The sequence below is a fragment of the Gouania willdenowi genome, chromosome 22, assembly GCF_900634775.1.
Source record: "Gouania willdenowi chromosome 22, fGouWil2.1, whole genome shotgun sequence".
Lineage (NCBI taxonomy): Eukaryota > Metazoa > Chordata > Actinopteri > Blenniiformes > Gobiesocidae > Gouania > Gouania willdenowi.
Window position 1 is genome coordinate 32,529,696 of NC_041065.1, and position 18,579 is coordinate 32,548,274.

The following is an 18,579-nucleotide window of genomic DNA, read 5'->3' on the forward strand; positions in this document are numbered from 1 at the left end:
AAAGTGCTGTTAGGGCTGGGCGTTATACCGGCATTTTTGTTATGATATGAATTTTTAATATATCGTCATACCGATGTATTTGATTATACCACTTTTGGAACGCTACGCTGCGGCGCGTTTCAGACCGGACTCTTTTCAAAGTTGCACTTCTAAATATGAAGGTAAACAGTAGCGCTCTGGTGTTAGTTATGGTGTAAATCATACATAAATGGATCAGAAAGACACAATTAAAAGCTCTGAAGCAGCATGTGAGCACGTGTCTGCGTGCACATGCCTCTGCTACAGGAGAACAACACTCACGAACACGGAGACACGGTTAGCTTAGCATGTCGGCAGTAATACACAAAAAAAGAGAGCAAAGGATCGCAATTTGTAATTCAAACAAAACTCTACCTTATTCACCATAAAAAACCACCACACCACTGAAATGTAGCTTTTAAAGCTAGAAATCAAGCTAATGCTAAAGCTATGCTAGCGCGGCAAAGAGCCATTGGGCTGCTGTTGCAAACTTGTATTACTACTAGTGTGGAATTATTCTACATTATTGCTGCTGGCTTGTGTTTTAGTTTCTTTGTTCCGCGCACCGACTACCAAGTCAAATTCCATGTGCTGTTTTTTTAAACTGTACTCGGCAAAATAAACCTGATTCTGATTTTCAACCAGTAGAAAATGCTGTGAACACATGATTATGCATGAAAAAGAAATACCGTCATATACCGTAAAACTGTTAGAATTTAGACATTTTTGGTCATACCGCCCAGCCCTATGTCCTGTTATTATTAGTCACACCAGAGGAAAAAATTACAATATATATATATTAAATATATATATTAAATTATATTTGATATCACTTTGACTTTGTTAAATTTGAGGTTCAACTGTTTTTTAGCAGCTAATAGCTAATAACTAGCAGCTAGCAGCTAATGCTGCCTCGATCCACAGTAACTAAGCTAATGATAGTACTAATATAATATGTATGTATATATTTAATGTGTTCCTCTTTATGTTCAGCTCATTGTTTGATTGATTGATTTGCGACAGAAGACGTGGGACACACTGAGAAAAAGCTTTCAGTCAAAGTTAGCTTTATTCTTTCTTTCTTTTTTTCTGTCTTTCTTTCCTTGAATATGAAACATTTCCAGTGATGTATTTCATTGGAAGAAGAAGAAGAAGAAGAAGAAGAAGAAGAAGAAGACATTGAATTATTATTATCTTCATTTATTTCTATTAGGTGAAAAATGTCTATGAAACAGATCAAACACACATTTATGGACAATGTCACACATTTACAGCATATTTTTCACTATAAAACAGGTGGGCTAATGTTAGCTTTAGCATGTGTAGCTAATGGCTGGACGTCCAATCTCAGTGTGTGTTTGTTTCAGTGTATTTCTGCTGTGTATGATATTAATTTAATAACAATATTAACTGTATTAGACATGTTTGGAATGATTTCAGGAAGTTTATGGTCTTTAATGACGTCTGATTGGGGTCGTCTCATGACTTTTGAGTAAATTCTGTGTATTTTTCAGTGGTTTAGTTGTTTAGTGCATTTCCTCTGGGCTTTAGAAGCCCTGGGAGGATGAAGTGAATCAGTCCGTGGTGACTTCACTTTGCTTTTAACAACATTATCACAGCCTAACGCCGCCGTTTTTATAATTTAGTGTGGTGACGCAACGCAGTGAGCTGTCTGAGCCCTCTACACACACACACACACACACACACACACACACACGGTTACACTTCCTTCACCTGCATCACACATCATCATCATTATCATCATCATCCTCTGCAGCTGAAGAAACAAAGAAGAAGAGTGCGAGGGTTTTTTCTCCCCTCAGGCTCAGATTCTCCTTCAATCTCAAACATATCAAGTGTTCAAACATTTAATCTTTCATTAAGACTAGAATTCATCACACGTTACTACTTTATGAGCCTCAACATTTCATAAAATCACATTAATTTGTACGTAATGAGAAAGAAAGCTGATCTCTTTCCTTCATTTGTTTAATTAGAATAAACACATGGAAAACAATCATCACTGGTATTTAAATGACTTTAATGACACAATCCTCCTCTTTTATGTATTTTTGTTGATGAACATTTTTTGTTTTGTATAATTTTGTCTCTCTCTCTCATTTAATACATATTCTTTTCTCATTTAATCTGTTTTTGGAGTTATTCTGTGTATTTTTGTTCTCATTTTCACTCAATGTACTATATGTGTTTTGGAAGTCACTGTATGTTTTTTGTTGCTGTTTTGTGTATTCTTCTCCCATTTCATGTATCTTTGAAGTTATTTTGTGTATTTTGGGTGTCCTTTTTTTTAGAATTTTTTTTCACATTTCATGTGTTTTTGGGAACATTTAATGTATTTTTCTATAAAATAATGTTTTTTGTAGCCCCCAGTCTGCCAGTTGCCCATGTCTGGTGTAGAGAAAGTTACAACAGTGACAGATTTATTTATTTAGATGAATACTTCTTAGAGATGATGATGTTAGTCTTTGATTTGCTTTTGATTTCTGCAGCTTTAACCAATCAGAGTTGTTTGTCTTATCTTCACACAGTGTTTATTCATGGAACCAAAAGAGCCACTAATGCATCAGTCACACTAAAACTAACTGTGTTTTACATTTAATAGTTAGTGGGAATGTTAGAGGATAACATTTTCCTTTTCAAAATTTCCCAAATTCCATCTCAGGCTCTACTCTATACACTACGGAAGCAGATTAAAGACAAATTTAGATGGAGAAAATACATTTGGGCAAATCAAGAATAAAGTAGAAATTTCGAGAATAACATGAATTCCTGTGGGTTTTTTTCATCCAAAGGTTTCTATTGAGATTCAACACAACTTGTATTTATTTCCTTTGTTGCTCTACATTAAAAGTGTCTGTGTTTCCTCATGAGGAATGAGCCCAATAAGAACGACAAGAAGGTCAAATGGGAATGCTAATGCTAATGAATGTGTTAGTGTGTTATTATTATTATTATTATTGTGTGTAATAAATATTACACTCACTAAAGTTGTGTTTTTGTTGTCCTGTAGGAGCTGAACTGAGTCTGTCATGGTTTCATTGTCTCCTGCTGTCGTTTAATGTAAGTCTGAGCTGTGACATCACACATTCTACACTCATGTGTATATATGCAGTATGTACATATACTACATATATGTATACATATATGATGGGATTTTATAAAAGGCGACAGTGAAGAGAGATGTGCATTGATCTGGGAGTTCCTACGGAAACCTGAAGACATTCTGCTATATTTTCTATTCAACTTTTTCACTTATTCTTCATTTTCATTTTCCATCCACTTCATCACAAAGTAAAGCTGATGGTCCTTTGATGTTTGCCACCAGCCAATCAGAAGCCAGCAGAGGGAAATGCTTGTCTTTGATGTTTGTCATCATCAGTTACATAGTTATTTAGTTACTTATTTATAATTTACAGGTACGTAGTTACATAGTTACATTGTTAGGTAGTACAAGCTTACATAGTTACATAGATAGTTACGTAGATAGTTATGTTGATAGTTATGTTGATAGTTACGTAGTTACGTAGATAGTTACGAAGTTACATTGATAGTTACGTAGTTACATAGGTAGTTACGTTGATCGTTAGGTAGTTACGTAGATAGTTACGTAGATAGTTATGTAGTTACGTCGATAGTTATGTAGTTACGCAGTTACAAAGATAGTTGCGCAGTTACGTAGATAGTTACGTAGTTACGTAGATAGTTACGTCGATAGTTATGTAGTTACGTCGATAGTTATGTAGTTACGTCGATAGTTATGTAGTTACGCAGTTACAAAGATAGTTACGTAGTTACGTAAATAGTTACGTAGTTACGTAAATAGTTACGTAGTTACGTAGATAATTATGTAGTTGAATAGTTACAATTACTTGGTTACGTAGTTACATATTTACAGTTTACTTTGTTATGCAGTTAGTTACACAGTTACAGTTACGTGGATACAGTTCCATGGATACAGTTACTTGGTTACAGTAGTCTGGTTAGTAGAGTGAAATGCTGGCTCCTGATTAGTAGACGACGTCAGGGTCTTTTTTTTCAGCATCCAAATAGAAATGTGTTTCAGCGATGAATCCTCACTTGTATTTTCTTCACAAAATGCTAAATATTCTAGTTCTTGTTGATTTCACGAGGGAAATGTTCGTGGTGTAACTGAATACAGTGAGTGTGTGGGCAGAGCTACATCTTGTAACATGTGATTCTATGATAGATGATGGTATATATATATATATATGTGTGTGTGTGTGTGTATTTTATCTCCGCCTCTGAAGGGTTTGATGGAGAACCGGTCGAATGTCAGCAGGAACTATTGTGATAACTGGAGGAATTCTGGCTGCAGTGATTCTACTGGTGATCGTAGCCGTACTCTGTTACTGCAGATTACAGGTACTCCTGCAGAGTTTACTGTTTGAAGAGGAAATCCTGTGCAACGTTAACTTTTTATGATGCACTGCAGATCATTAGCATCCCCCTGAGCTTTAAAACAGTCATAAAAACACTTTCATTAGCTTCAAGTCTAAAGAATCTACAGCATTTAACTCTGCAGCTGCTTGGTTTTCCTTCTGTTTCAGCTCAATGCAGCAAAAATACAAACGTGCACATCGCTCACTCAGCATTAAATGCACCGTAATGCTCAGTTATAGAATACCTCAGTCCATCCAAAACTAAACAATATCTGCAGGGCTCACATGTTTCCCATGTTTAGATTACTAGATCACACGAGTCAATTCAATTTGTTGAAATAATTCTCAATTTTTCCAAAATCCTGCAATTTTCATTAATTTATTCCACAAAATTCCCCCAAATTAAATAAAAACTGGAAATTGATTCTGCAGGGACTGAAATCTCTCACTTAGTGCTTGGATAATGTCAGTGCTTTACGTATTTAATCATTTCAATGTGAAAGTGTAAATAAGGGTTAATTCATGTTGAAATGCTTCCACTTCACATCAAACTGCTCCATATTCCACTCCTGAATTAATGCAATATATGCTGATAACATATTTCTTTTTACAGTTGATTTTAATCTATTTTACTTACATCGAGATCTTTTCTTTTGGCAGAATATTTTGCTTATTTTTTTATATTCCCACTTCAACTAAAATAAGATCAGATATTTACCAACAGGGAAATCACAAGTACAAGTTTTATTTTGGCTCTCTTGTCAGAAACAAAGCACTGCCCTCTAACGTGCTCTTACTTTGAAAAATGGCAACTTCTGGTCACACCATGTCAAAAAACTGATTTTTAAGTTTACTTTATCCCAACCTTCTTTGGGTCGTGACCCTATTCTGATAGCACAAATGTCAGCGACCCCAGAGAATTAGTCTTTGATCATGTTAATTAAAGTGTGTCATGAAGTTCAGAGTAGCCATGATTAGCACCCCCTCAGATATTTTTATACTGCTATACTACTCCAGTCATTTCATATTTGTGTGTGATGTAGGAATGTAACGATTAGTCGTAAGGCATTTAAAAATCGATTCATAGGTATTACGGTTCACATCAATATGTAGAAAATTGAATCGCAGTACAGCAGAGGGCGCTATATATTTATTACTCTCTTGTTTAACAGTGTAGACTGTGGGCGGAATCTGCTACTACTTTCTTTCTGGCCGCCTTCTACTCTTAAACATGTTCATAAATGATTCCTTACCCCTTTAGCACTGAAAAAATATCTGTAATATTACGTGAATATCTGTAAAAGTCATGTTTTTCTATTAGCTCTGTCTGCTAGCATAGCGTCTCGTCTTCACTGCTAGAATAACTGCATGCCAACTGACCACTGGGTTACCAGCGCCCTCTGCTGGTCCAAACAAATATCTGACGTAAATACAGAGCAATGACTGTTTTGTTTTTTTTAAAGTCCCATTGTTAAGGCACAAAATGCATTTTTAGTTGTGCTTTTAAAAAGAAAAAGAACTATTATGCAGTTTTGCATTGTTTACTATAGAACCAGAATTTAAATTAATAGGCTTCTTCTTCATTTGTATTATTCCTTTATTTGTTTTATTCAAGATTTATTTTTAGTTAGATTGCATTGTTTTGAATAGTTTTTCAAAGGATTCTTTTGACAATGAAAAAAAAAGGAAAATAATACAGTATTTTTCAGTCATCATTTGTCTACAGTCCCATTTTGTAAAATAAATCGTGAGAGAATTGTTTCGTGAACCCAGTATCGTGAATCGAATCGTATCGGGAGTTGAGAGAATCGTTACATCCCTAGTGTGATGTGTATTTGAAAAATAATAATAAATCCCAAAAACTTTAAAATGGAATTTTAATCTGTTTTAAACTTTTTATCAACCTTTTACTCACGGACAAAAAAAAGTGCAACGCATAAGTCACATTACTGATGAACTGATGAATTGAAATGTTATTAATACATAAATAAAAAAAGAATAAAAATAATGTGTCTTACCAAAAGTACATACGATATGTGATTAAAGGAACCAGAGGTGGTGTATTGAATCTACTGGTGCTCCTCGTTTCTTGTGATCAACTTCCGTGTGTGTTGATGGCTGCTGTTAGTGGTAGCAGTATTTTAACGTGCAAAATAAACATTTTTACTGCCATCAAAAAAGATGACACAGTTCTAACATCTATTGTTATTGTTCCTCATAGTCCGTCAGTCACCAGTTTATCTGGATACTATTTGGACCATAACACCGTAAAACAAAACATAAACGTGAGCAGCTTTTTACGAGCTAAAACATCCACAGACTGAATGAAAACATGAGCAGGACCAGAAAACTGCTGACATAAATCCTAAACTGTCTTATTGTGTGAGGAGACCTGGTCCAGGACCATTCTCCTGTTACTTAGAGGATAAATCAATGGTGTTCACAGCAGCTTTAAGCTTCCATCATCTCTGCTCTGTCCTTCTTTTCCCTCCTCTAGTACTACTGCTGTAAGAGGACTGAGTCAGAGGTGGGCTCAGTGGGCGGAGCCGACCCGCTCTCTCACTCCCCCTGTAACGCCTGCGACGCCCTCGCCATGGACGGCACGGCCATTAGCCCCGCCTCCCTCGACCAGCTGGACTCTGGCTCTCAGAACAACTCCTGCCCGTCGTGTTCTCCGTTCCTCGTACGTTCTGGACTCTCAGACGAGCTCAGTAACGGCGGCGAACGCCTGGGGTTCCACACATACTACGAGAACCCCTCCTTCTCCCTAAGCTCCGCCTCCCTGAGCTACCACAAGCCCAGTGAGGGGTTCGCCCCCCCACAACGCGCCTACAGTACTGATGTTTAACACACACACACACACACACACACACACACACACACACACACACACACACACACACACACACACACACACACACACACACAGCTAACAGGTTATTTGTATTTTATTTATTTCGGAAGAAAATTAGTAAAAATGTGATGATTTGAAGTCCAAAATTAAGAAAACGTAAAAAATAAAAAAAATACATTTATGAAAGTGTAAAGTAAAAATTATTTAATATAAAATATAATATATAATTATTTAATATAACATAATGTCATATAAAATCTTATATATCATTATTTAATATATAATATAATATACAATCATTTTATATAAAATTATTTAATAATTATTTATTTTACATTTAATCAAAAATCCTAAAAGTGCGTCTGAGGAACATAAAGTCGACAGCAGTTTTGTCTTAAAAAAACTTAAAAAAACAATTCTAACAAACAAAATAAATCACAGCTTATAAACTGCTCTGAACAGCCTGTAATGTTTGATATTTTATCTTAAACTTGTGATTTCACTTTTGTCAAAGCACAAATATTTAGCTTTTAATGAATTTAAGTTGATTAATCAAGATTAAGAATTTTTACCAGTGATAAACTTGATAAAAGTAAAGACTTAAAATTAAATCTGTACAGTAAAAGCTTTTTGTTTTAAATTAAAGGTTGTTCGTTAAATTAGCATTTAGCATTAGTTTAATCAGTGAGGGAGATGTGAACACACAAAAGTAGAAGTGACAATTTATTGTAAATATTTTTATTTTCTTTGAAAAACTTTACCTTTCTTTGCGGACCAGTACCAAATGGTCCACGACCCAATGTTTGGGGACCACTGGTTGGTGCATTACTGCATCACATTTATTAAGGTGAACTAGTTCATTGTAGGGAGCATAGATCTATGTCGTCTATTTCTAGACACAGTGCCATGTTGTGTTTTTTACTGCGGACCAAAGCATGAGTTTAGTAAAGGACCATAGTATTGACACCCCTGGAATTTTTCCAGAAAATACACCAATTCTCCCAGAAATTGTTGCAATTCCAAATGTTTTTGGTTATACATGTGTTTATTTCCTTTATGTGCATTGAAAAAAGAAGAAAAAAAAAACCAAAATATACATAATTTTACACAAAATGTAAAAAATAGACCGGATGAAATTGTTAGAATCATTTTGTTTCAAGCATGTGATGCTCGTTTAAAGTCACCTGTAGCAGTAACACGTGCTGGAAATATAGAAATGTGATGAAGTGTCAGAAATGGGAGTAATGTAAAAAGAGCAAAAATATGGCAAGAAAAAGTGATGAAAATAAGTTAAAATATGGTGAGTTTGGTGTAGTTGCAGAAAAATGGTAAAAAAAATAAGCAAAACTTGGCCCAAATTGTTAAAAAAAAATATTCTTAGTTTCTTGAAGGAATCTGTTGACCCCCTCCCAGTGTCTTGCGACCCCAAATGGGGTCCTGACGCCAAGGTTGAGAACCCCTGCCTTAGAAGAATCCACTGCTGACACTGAGACATAAAAAATCCAGACTGTACGTGGGTACGCTTCAGTCCTTCTGGGACGATGGTTTGTGGACAGATGAGACTAAGATGGATTTTTTTATTTTTTGGTTTTCCACAGTTTTACGTTTGTACGTCAGGAAGTTTAACAGCAGTAAAAAATCAAAAACATGGAAAGACGAGAACACGGAAAAGTGTAAAGTGATGCAGGAATATTTAAACCCTAAAACAGAGTTTATGAGCTCTAGAAACAGATAATGGGAGGCCCTGAATGCTGGATATGACTCTTAACGTTGTTAGCATCACATGTAGCATGGCTCACTGGCTCAGGCTAGCTTAGCATTTAGCATTAAATTCTGCTCTTCCATCTTTAGTTTGTCTTCCTTGTGTCTGAGGACATTCCAGTGGAGTTAGAAAAGACGTAACATGATCTGATCACTTCCACACATTCCTCTTTGTGAACACTGGATTTATTTTCACTTCCTGGTTTTACCTGCAGGGGGCGTGACCAGTGGCCCATACATGAGGGCTACGTATTTTTCTACTAAAAACTGACGGAGGCCACGTTAGTGCATGTTGTGATCATTTGAAGAAGAAAAGTGTTCCTCCTCCAGTGATTTGTGTTTAATCGTCCTCTGGTTTCAAACACGTGGTTCGCAGGACAGAAACATGTCCGAGTTTTCAGTTTTGTATCTACACTGAACAAAAATATAAACGCAACACCTTTGTTTTTGCGCTCATTTTTCATGAACTGAACCCAAAGTTCTAAAACATTTTCTATTTACATAGAATATCTATTTCTCACAAATATTGTTGACAAATGTGTGTAAATGTGTGTTAATGAGCAGAGATAATCCATCCCACCTCACAGGTGTGGCATATCAAGATTCTGATTAGACAGCATGATTATTGCACAGGTGTGCCTCAGGGTGGCCACAATAAAAGGCCACTCTAAAAATGTTCAGTTTAATCACACAGCACAATGTCACAGATGTCATTTGTTCTGAGGGAACGTGTAATTGTTATGCTGACTGCAGGAATGTCCACCATCTCTCTACCATAAACCGTCTCCAAAGGCGTTTCAGAGAATTTAGCAGTACATCCAACTGGCCTCACAACCTCACCAGCCCAGGACCTCCACATCCAGCATGTTCACCTCCATGATGGTCTGAGACCAGCCACCAGGACAGCTGCTGCAATAATCACTTTGCATAACCAAAGAATTTATGCACAAACAGTCAGAAAGCGTTTCAGGGAAGTTCATCTGTAAACTCATCGTCCTAATCGGGGTCTCCATCTGCAGTTTGTCGTCCTAAACGACTGGAGTGGACAAATGCTCACATTTGATAGCGTCTGACATGTTGGAGAGGTGTTCTCTTCACGGATGAATCCCAGTTTTCACTGTTTGCTGGTGTCAACGTTGTGGATGAAGTGGTCCATGGTGGCGGTGAGGTTATGGTATGTTATGGACACAGGTGCATTTTATTGATGGCATTTTGAATGCACAGAGATACAGTGACGAGATCCTGAGGTCCATTGTTGTGCCATTCATCACCTCATGTTGCAGCGTGATAATGCACAGCCTCATGTTGCAGCGTGATAATGCACAGCCTCATGTTGCAGCGTGATAATGCACAGCCTCATGTTGCAGCATGATAATGCACAGCCTCATGTTGCAGCGTGATAATGCACAGCCTCATGTTGCAGCGTGATAATGCACAGCCTCATGTTGCAGCGTGATAATGCACAGGCTCATGTTGCAGCGTGATAATGCACAGCCTCATGTTGCAGCGTGATAATGCACAGCCTCATGTTGCAGCGTGATAATGCACAGGCTCATGTTGCAGCGTGATAATGCACAGCCTCATGTTGCAGCGTGATAATGCACAGCCTCATGTTGCAAGGATCCAAACACAATTTGTGGAAGGAAGCTGAAAACATCCCAGTTGTTGAATAACCAGCACGTGTCACCCATTGAGCATGTATGGGATTCTCTGGAACAGCGTATACGACAGTGTCTTCCACTTCCTGCTAATATCCAGCGACTTCACACAACCATTGAAGAGGAATGGACCGATTTTCCACAGGCCACACATTCTGATCACCTCTATTCTATCTTGTGTGAGGTGGGATGGATTATCTCTGCTCTTTAACACACATTTACACACATTTGTGAACAATATTTGAGATAAATAGATGTATATATAAAATGTTTTAGATCTTTGAGTTCAGCTCATGAAAAATGGTAGCAAAAACGAAAGTGTTGCATTTATGTTTTTTGTTCAGTATAAATGATCATTATCTATGTACAGTAGAGTGAATATTTACACCGTGTTTTATGCCTGCTAAATCTATGAATATTTTTAAAGCAAAACGCACAGATTGTGGATGTTTACATGATTTGTTTTGTGCACATCTTAGTGTTTTTATGGCTGATCTTTGTAACCTGATTAACAGTGTGAGGAATGTTTGGAAATTAAAAATGTATCATTAAAGGTGTGTAAAAATATATATTAATTAAAGTGTCTTTGAAAAATATTTGAAACATGATTTTGTGTGTTTTTTAGTGTATTTTAATTGTATTTTTATATTCACATTGTGTTTGTGCTTTTGGATTAATTTTGTGATTTTTTTTTTTCTTTCTTGTGTTTTTGGTGGAATTTTTAATTTTTTTTCTCTCATTTTTGTAAGTAATTTGGTGTATTTTAGTTGTCTATTTTTATATTTTATGTTTGTGTTTTTGAATTAATTTTGTGATTTTTTATTTTTTTTTTTTGGTGTATTTTTGTTGGAATTTTGTGTCTATAAAGAGTTTGTGTGTTTTTTCTCCCAATTTCCAAAAAAAATTCCCATGAAAAGTTTATTTTTTTATATATTCCCCCAAATTAGTGAGCTTAACCAAATACTAGTTATAAATAATGTGACCTCAAATACATGTTGGACACAAAGCTAATGTCAAACATCTGTAGTTTATAGTGAAAATGGTGCCGTGTCTAAATGGGGCCCATCTCACTCTTATTCTAACATCACACATTTCTGTGTGACTTTTGGGTAAAAATATGTCCTGGACTGATACTTTTTAACATTGTTTTCAGTAAAAATGTGACCCACTGAAATATTAAGTGTGTGTTGCCAAATAAAGCAGAAAAATTCTAGAATTCTAGTGATTTTCAGCACTTTATCTTTTCCTTTCCACTCCGTTACCATCAAACGTATCCATGGAAACCCCAGAACAACTTCTTGATGTCAGTTTTTAAAGGTCAATGAAGGACAGAAACACCTTCATCATTCAAGCCCTTGTTAAACAAACATTAGCTGCTATGCTACTCATATAGCACAGCTAACATGGAACATTAAGCTAGCTACTACTACCTTTACGTTCCATCATTTTATAACATCACTAATGAACATTTCACCTCTATAGCCTTAGCGTTAGCTATTCTTTCACTGTAGGTTTCAGGTTCCCTCAGATTCTTTCAAGTGTATGTTTAATTTTTCTCGACATGATGTAAGAAAACGATCCCTCATGTTTCACACATTGTTCCTCCTTTTGGACGCTAACGTCTACTTTCTGTCTGATTTCTGACTCACTTCAACAGGAAGTAGAAACCATGGGAAATGTTGAAGAAAACCCACAAAAACTTCCCAAAAGTCACAAAAGTGAAAGAGAAGATTAAAGCTGAGAGATGATGAGTGATCACCATCATGTGATCAGAGTCGGACATCCAGGAGGTTAAGTCTGGACCTGATGGACCTGCTGGTCGGCTTTGCCTTTAGAACACAATGAGACTGAGGTGTGTGTGTGTGTGTGTGTGTGTGTGTGACACCCTGAGGTGAAGTGTCACATGCAGCACAGTGAGAAACACTCAAAACGTTTCAAAGAAAGCTCAAATCAGGATTGTTTACAGAAAGGGATCGAATATGAGAAAACTGTACAACACACACACACACACACGCACACACACACACACACACACACACACACACACACACACACACACACACACACACGCACACAGACAGTGTATCAGTCCAAAGAGTTAATCTGTGGAGAAATGCTAATGTAATGTGTAAAAAATACTCCAAACTCGCTAAATAACACTAAAAATACATACATTTGGCCCCCAGGCTTTGAGTTTGACACATATGCTTTATTGTATTTGTTTGAATAAATAAATAAATTTCCAAAGCTGGCTGTAACAGTGTGTGTGTGTGTGTGTGTGTGTGTGTGGGTCTGTGGGTGTGTTTAAAGCTCACACACACATCTCATATACAGCCTGTTGAACCTGTTGCTACCTGACACACTCACACACACACACACACACACTCGCTGTCTCAGAGTGAAGCAGCATGTTCCTCATTCTTCAAACTCTGCCATTTTTTAAACTCAGACGTTGTGCAGCGAGCGCTCGAGAAAGAGGAGCTGATCATATATCATCTTCATCTTCATCTTCATCATCAGCTGGTGCAGAAGGACAGGAGTCACAGGATGATGCAGGAAGTGTGTGTGATGGAGGAGCAGATGAGTGAGGAGGAGATCCTGGCCTGTTTGGTGAAAGAAGATGAAGCTGATCCGAAGCTCAGATCTTCTAATGTAAGATGATAATAATAATGTTTAGATGATGATGTTTGAAAGATAAATTCCTTCATCACGTGTAGGACTGAGATCAGTCTGTTGTCATCAGGTTCCTGCAGCTAAAAAGGCCAAAGCGAAGGAAACTAAACCTAAAGAAGGATCTGATCAGGACGTCTACATGGTGAGAAAATAACTCTTCTTTATTAAAGCTTCACTTTGTTCATCTGATGGTTTAAAGCAGAATAGGCAACTGGTGCCCCCCAAAGTAAATGTACAAATACACAAAACAAGAGCAAGAATACAAAGAATTACAACATTGCAGGAAAATTAAGTAAAAGACAAGAGAAAAACACAGAAAATACTCCAAAAACACACAAAACTACAACAAAAATGAACAAAACGACAACAGTGTTACACAAAATGACGACAAAAGTACACAAAAAGACAAGAAAAACAACTCCGTAAACCCACAGTGCTGACAAACTAGCAAAACTACAACAGAAATACACAATATGACTCCAAAAAACAACAAACACAGAATGAGAGAAAAAAACACACAAAATTACTATAAAAACACTTTGTTCTTCTTGTATTAATGCTCAGTTTGGTCATTATTCTAACGCTGACGTGAATGTTGATCATGTGACCCTCAGATCAAACAAACACATTTTTGTGGCCCCTCTGTGATAAAAGCTTTTAAGTGTTTGTGTTTGTTCTCAGATGGAGAACCGACGGCTTCTGGAGGTCATCGTTCGTCTGGAGCAGGAGAACGACAACCTGGCCCAGAGACTGATCAGTGGGAAAGTGGACCTGAGGAAGGACCTGGACATGGTACCATACCAGCAACATCTATTCATACCATCAACATGGACCATCAAAAAAATACACAAAAAATGACAACAGAAATACACAAAAATGACTCTGAAGACACAAAATGATGACAAAAATACACAAAAATGATTCCAAAGACACAAAATGACATAAAAAACACACACATACTAAAATGACTCCAAACATACGATCTAACAACAAAAAACAAAATGACCTAAAATATACAAAAGAACAGCAAAAAACTCATAAAATAACAACATAAATACACAAAATTAGTCCAAACGCTTAAAAAAACAAGAAAAATACACAGAAATTACTCCAAAGACACAAAATAAAAACAAACACACAATGACTCCAAACTCACAAAATAGGAACAAAAACACACACACACACACACACACACACACACACACACACACACTGTTGTTTCCTGTGTTAATGCTCTGATTGGTCAGAGCATGTTGATCTCCTGCTAATGGTGTGTGTGTGTGTGTGTGCGTGCGCAGGTGAAGAAGCGTGTTGATGGTCTGGTCCAGGACCTGGTTCAGACCCGACACCAGCTGCAGATCTCAGAGCAACAGAAACTAGGACAACAGGAGGAGTGTGACATGGTGAGATGATGGATCTCATTCTATCAGATCTGCATCACGTCTCCATGACAACGTTTGTTTGTTTGTTTAAGGTTAAAGAAACGTTCTGGAATGAGATGAAGAAGAAGGAGTTGCAGATCAAACGCTCCACAGCCATCATAGCAGACTACAAACAGGTGTGTGTGTGTGTGTGTGTGTGTGTGTGTGTGTGTGTGTGTGTGTGTGTGTGTATGTGACAGTACTAATGAGGCTCCACCCCTTAGGTCTGCTGTCAGCTGACAGAGCGTATGGAGAAGGAGCAAGACACACACACACAACAGATGGCTTTAATCAAGGTGAGAACATCATCATCATCACTGCAGACAGGAGCAGCTTTAATACCAGGGGGTGGGGCCACGCACCTCTGATATGAGGGTCACATGATCAATATTCATGTCAGCATTAGAATAATGACCAATCAGAGCATTAACACAGGAAACTACAAGAAGACATAGTCATCAACATCCCCCACCAGATTAGTTCTCATTAGAACTCAACCTTTTCCTAAATCTAAGAAAATATGATCACATCAGAATATACAATTACTAACTATCTTAAACGGTTTCTATGAAAAGCTGTCCCCTTTGAAGATACCTCGAACAGAGTAAAAACTAGTTCTGATGAACCGGGTCAAATAGCATGTACCACGTTCCCGAGGATTCAGTGAAATGACTCGGTTCCACTGAGTAAAACAAATGAAATTGTTTGCCTTAAAATTGTAATTTACGCTGAATTTCCTTTGAAACGATATATCACACGACTACGTTCCGATAAATTTAGAAATGTATCGGAACGTACCCACCGTATTTTAAATCCTATCTGACAGTTTCTGAGAAAAGCTGTCGTCTTTAACTCAGACAGACAGACGCACGGAGCTCAAACCTATATCCTCCTCCCACTTCATGGCGGGGGATAAAAATGGGTGTGTGTTTGTGTCACTGTGTGTGTTTCTATCATTTAGTTTGTTTTTTTTAGTCTTTTGTTATGTTATGAATCTAGATTGGATTAATCTACGTTAGCTATTTCAACTCACCAAACATTCCTGTCAGACCGGCAGCTGTACTACGCACATTGATCACAACACGCTATAATTTAAGCCAAGTGTTTACAGCCTCGCTACGTGCGCGTGCACATGAAAGGGGTGGAGACTGCAGCGTCTGACTAATCAATGAAGAGAACTGGCAGAATGAGCGTCTTTACAATGAATGGAGGAACAGTTTATGATCTTAAATAAATATAATTAATATAAATCCATGATGACATTGAAGAGCAACAGTGTTAGTGCAGCGCACAGCAGGAGGCGGAGCTTTTATACTCTCTCAGATCTGATCACTTCATAACTTGGTACTGACCAGGTTGCTGAAGTTTAAAATGATAAATGATTAAAATCCATAATTCAGACCAAAGACAACACTGTTGTTACAGAAAAGGCAGGAATGATAGAACTGAGACAGGAAGCTGATGACACTTTAAATGTGTAAAAGCGTGAGAATATTTTTGATATTAATCCATTGGATGATGAACGGACAGTGCTCTGCGGTTAAACTTTATTACAGCACACACGTGTTTCTATTCAAGTACCTCTGTCACACACACACAGAGAGCACGTTGTTCATGTTCCTGCTGATAATGTCAGCGCCAGCGTATAATAATGATAATGAATAATGAATGAATGAATGAATGAATGAATGAATGAATGAATGAATGAATGAATAATGAATTAATGAATGATTTCACCTGTCTATGCACACGGATCGACACACATGCTTCATCAGCTGACTGTAAATCACTCCATTGGATATAAATCTATATCTTTCCTAAATGATGTCATCAGTAAATGAAAGGATTAATTTCCTAAACACAGCTGTCAGATCTGCACCAACCAGGATCTTCTAACAATGGGCAGGTTGTTTTCTAAATGATCTGATTGGTCAGGAGGCGGGGTTTTAGGACTCGCTAACGTCCAAACCAAAGAAAAACCTGCTCACGACCAGGTTAGCCGGTCAGCATTAGTTGCCATAGTGATTAAGCTCCAGCGTGATTTGTAGTCCAGCACACACTGATTAAATCCCGGAAGTTAGCGCGATAAGAGCTAATCTAGATTCGTAGCTTACCCCCTTTGTGTGTTTCTTTTGTTGTTTTGTGTGGAGTTTTTTGAGTAATTTTGTAAATCTTTCTCTAATTTTGTAGTTTTTTGTTGTTTTCAGTCATTTTGTGTGTTTTTGTTGTTGTCTATTGTGTGTTTTTTTTGTCTAATTTTCTCTAATCATCTCCAAACATCTGATCAAAGATCATCTGTATCTGCTGCAGCTTTATCGTCCCTTTGTTTCCTTTTCAGAGTAAAGTGAGATCGTGTCCCCACTGTCGTCACGTTGTTCCATTAGACCAGACGTCCACTGATGATCAAATCCCTGAAACCACAGCAAACCTCGAGATTAGAGAGAAGATCTCAGACCAAAGGGAGAACCAGGAGAATGAGGTTCTCAAAGCTCTGCTTCAGAAGCTGGAACAAGACCTGGTTCAGACCAAACTACAGATGGTGGAGGCTCAGTGTAGGATCCAGGTAAGCTGGTCCAGACCAGGTTAAGGGTGAGGAACAGAACCAAGCTGGTTGAGGTCCAGTGTGAAATATCCACAGTCATGATTTGAGGTGCAATGTTCTGGTCTGGTCCTCATCCTTCTTCCTCAAAACCCTTGGACCTTAATTCCAGAATGAAAGACACACTGAAAAGAGAAAAGAGGACCACTGGCCAACAGTCCAGGTCTTCTTCTCCTCTTTTTTTCTGCAAAAACTGAGAAGTAAATGGTGATTTCTTCACAGTATTCTAATTTTTTGAATTCCTGTTTTTGTGGGTTTTATGAGCTGGAATCCCAAATTATGTCAAAATAAACAAATAAATACTTGAAACTGTTTAAATTGTGGGCCTTGAATCTATGAAAGTTTAGCTTTTTGAATAGAAGTATGGAAATTAAACAATTAATAGTAATAAGTCATTACTAGACATTTCATGTGACCCCAAGGTTGAAAAACACTGGCATAACCCCCAACATACTGTGTGTGTGTGTGTGTGTGTGTGTGTGTGTGTGTGTGTGTGTGTGTGTGTGTGTGTGTGTGTGTGTGTGTGTGTGTGTGTGTGTGTGTGTGTGTGTGTGTGTGTGTGTGTGTGTGTGTAATAACTGCTTCCTGTCTGTCTCACGTGTAGGTCCTGGAGCATCAGACTGGGATTTTAACCCACAACCTGCAGGAAGCAAAGAACAGTTGGATCATCAAAGCCTTCAGCTCTCTACACAGAGATGGAACACACACTGTTACACAAAGGAAGCACACATTACACACTGATACACACTGACACACACACACACACACACACACACACACACACACACACACACACACACACACTCACACACCTACACACACACACACACACACACACACACACACACACACCTACACACACACACACACACACACACACACACACACACACATACACACACACACACACACACTGCAGTAGCCCAGTGTCCCACTAGGGGGCAGCAGACCTCAGACTGATGACAGACTCTTTAGACGCTAATAAAGTTTCTGATAAATGTGTGTTTTCACATTCATACTTTCATACTTTTTGTTTCATTGAAACTATGAAATAGATATATTTTCTCTCTGAGTGACGTCATCAGAGCAGTTCTAGCCACAGAAAACCCAGAGGGATGGCCCCTGTTCCTCTTTCACTCTCAGCTTTAAGTGTTTATCAGTGGACTTTGGAGCA

The 18,579-nt window shown here is 37.6% G+C and overlaps 2 protein-coding genes across 2 annotated transcripts in view; both read left to right on the forward strand.

The window, feature by feature from the left end:
* Positions 1–7,443, forward strand: part of LOC114455906 (protein FAM163A-like) — an 11,085-nt gene extending 3,642 nt beyond the window's left edge. The window contains exons 2-4 of the mRNA XM_028437209.1: positions 3,050–3,099; positions 4,308–4,422; positions 6,937–7,443. Coding sequence (XP_028293010.1) covers positions 4,330–4,422; positions 6,937–7,287 — 444 coding nt within the window. The 5' untranslated portion in view covers positions 3,050–3,099; positions 4,308–4,329 and the 3' untranslated portion in view covers positions 7,288–7,443. The remainder of the gene's footprint in view (positions 1–3,049; positions 3,100–4,307; positions 4,423–6,936) is intronic.
* Positions 7,444–13,078: 5,635 nt separating this feature from the next.
* On the forward strand, positions 13,079–18,378 carry LOC114456166 (rab GTPase-activating protein 1-like). Its single transcript, XM_028437762.1, has 9 exons — positions 13,079–13,364; positions 13,456–13,527; positions 14,067–14,177; positions 14,684–14,788; positions 14,860–14,943; positions 15,031–15,102; positions 17,145–17,369; positions 18,010–18,209; positions 18,300–18,378. Exons 1-8 carry the CDS (start codon positions 13,260–13,262, stop codon positions 18,154–18,156), a joined length of 921 nt encoding a protein of 306 aa, XP_028293563.1. The 5' UTR covers positions 13,079–13,259; the 3' UTR covers positions 18,157–18,209; positions 18,300–18,378.
* The last annotated feature ends 201 nt before the right edge of the window (positions 18,379–18,579 follow it).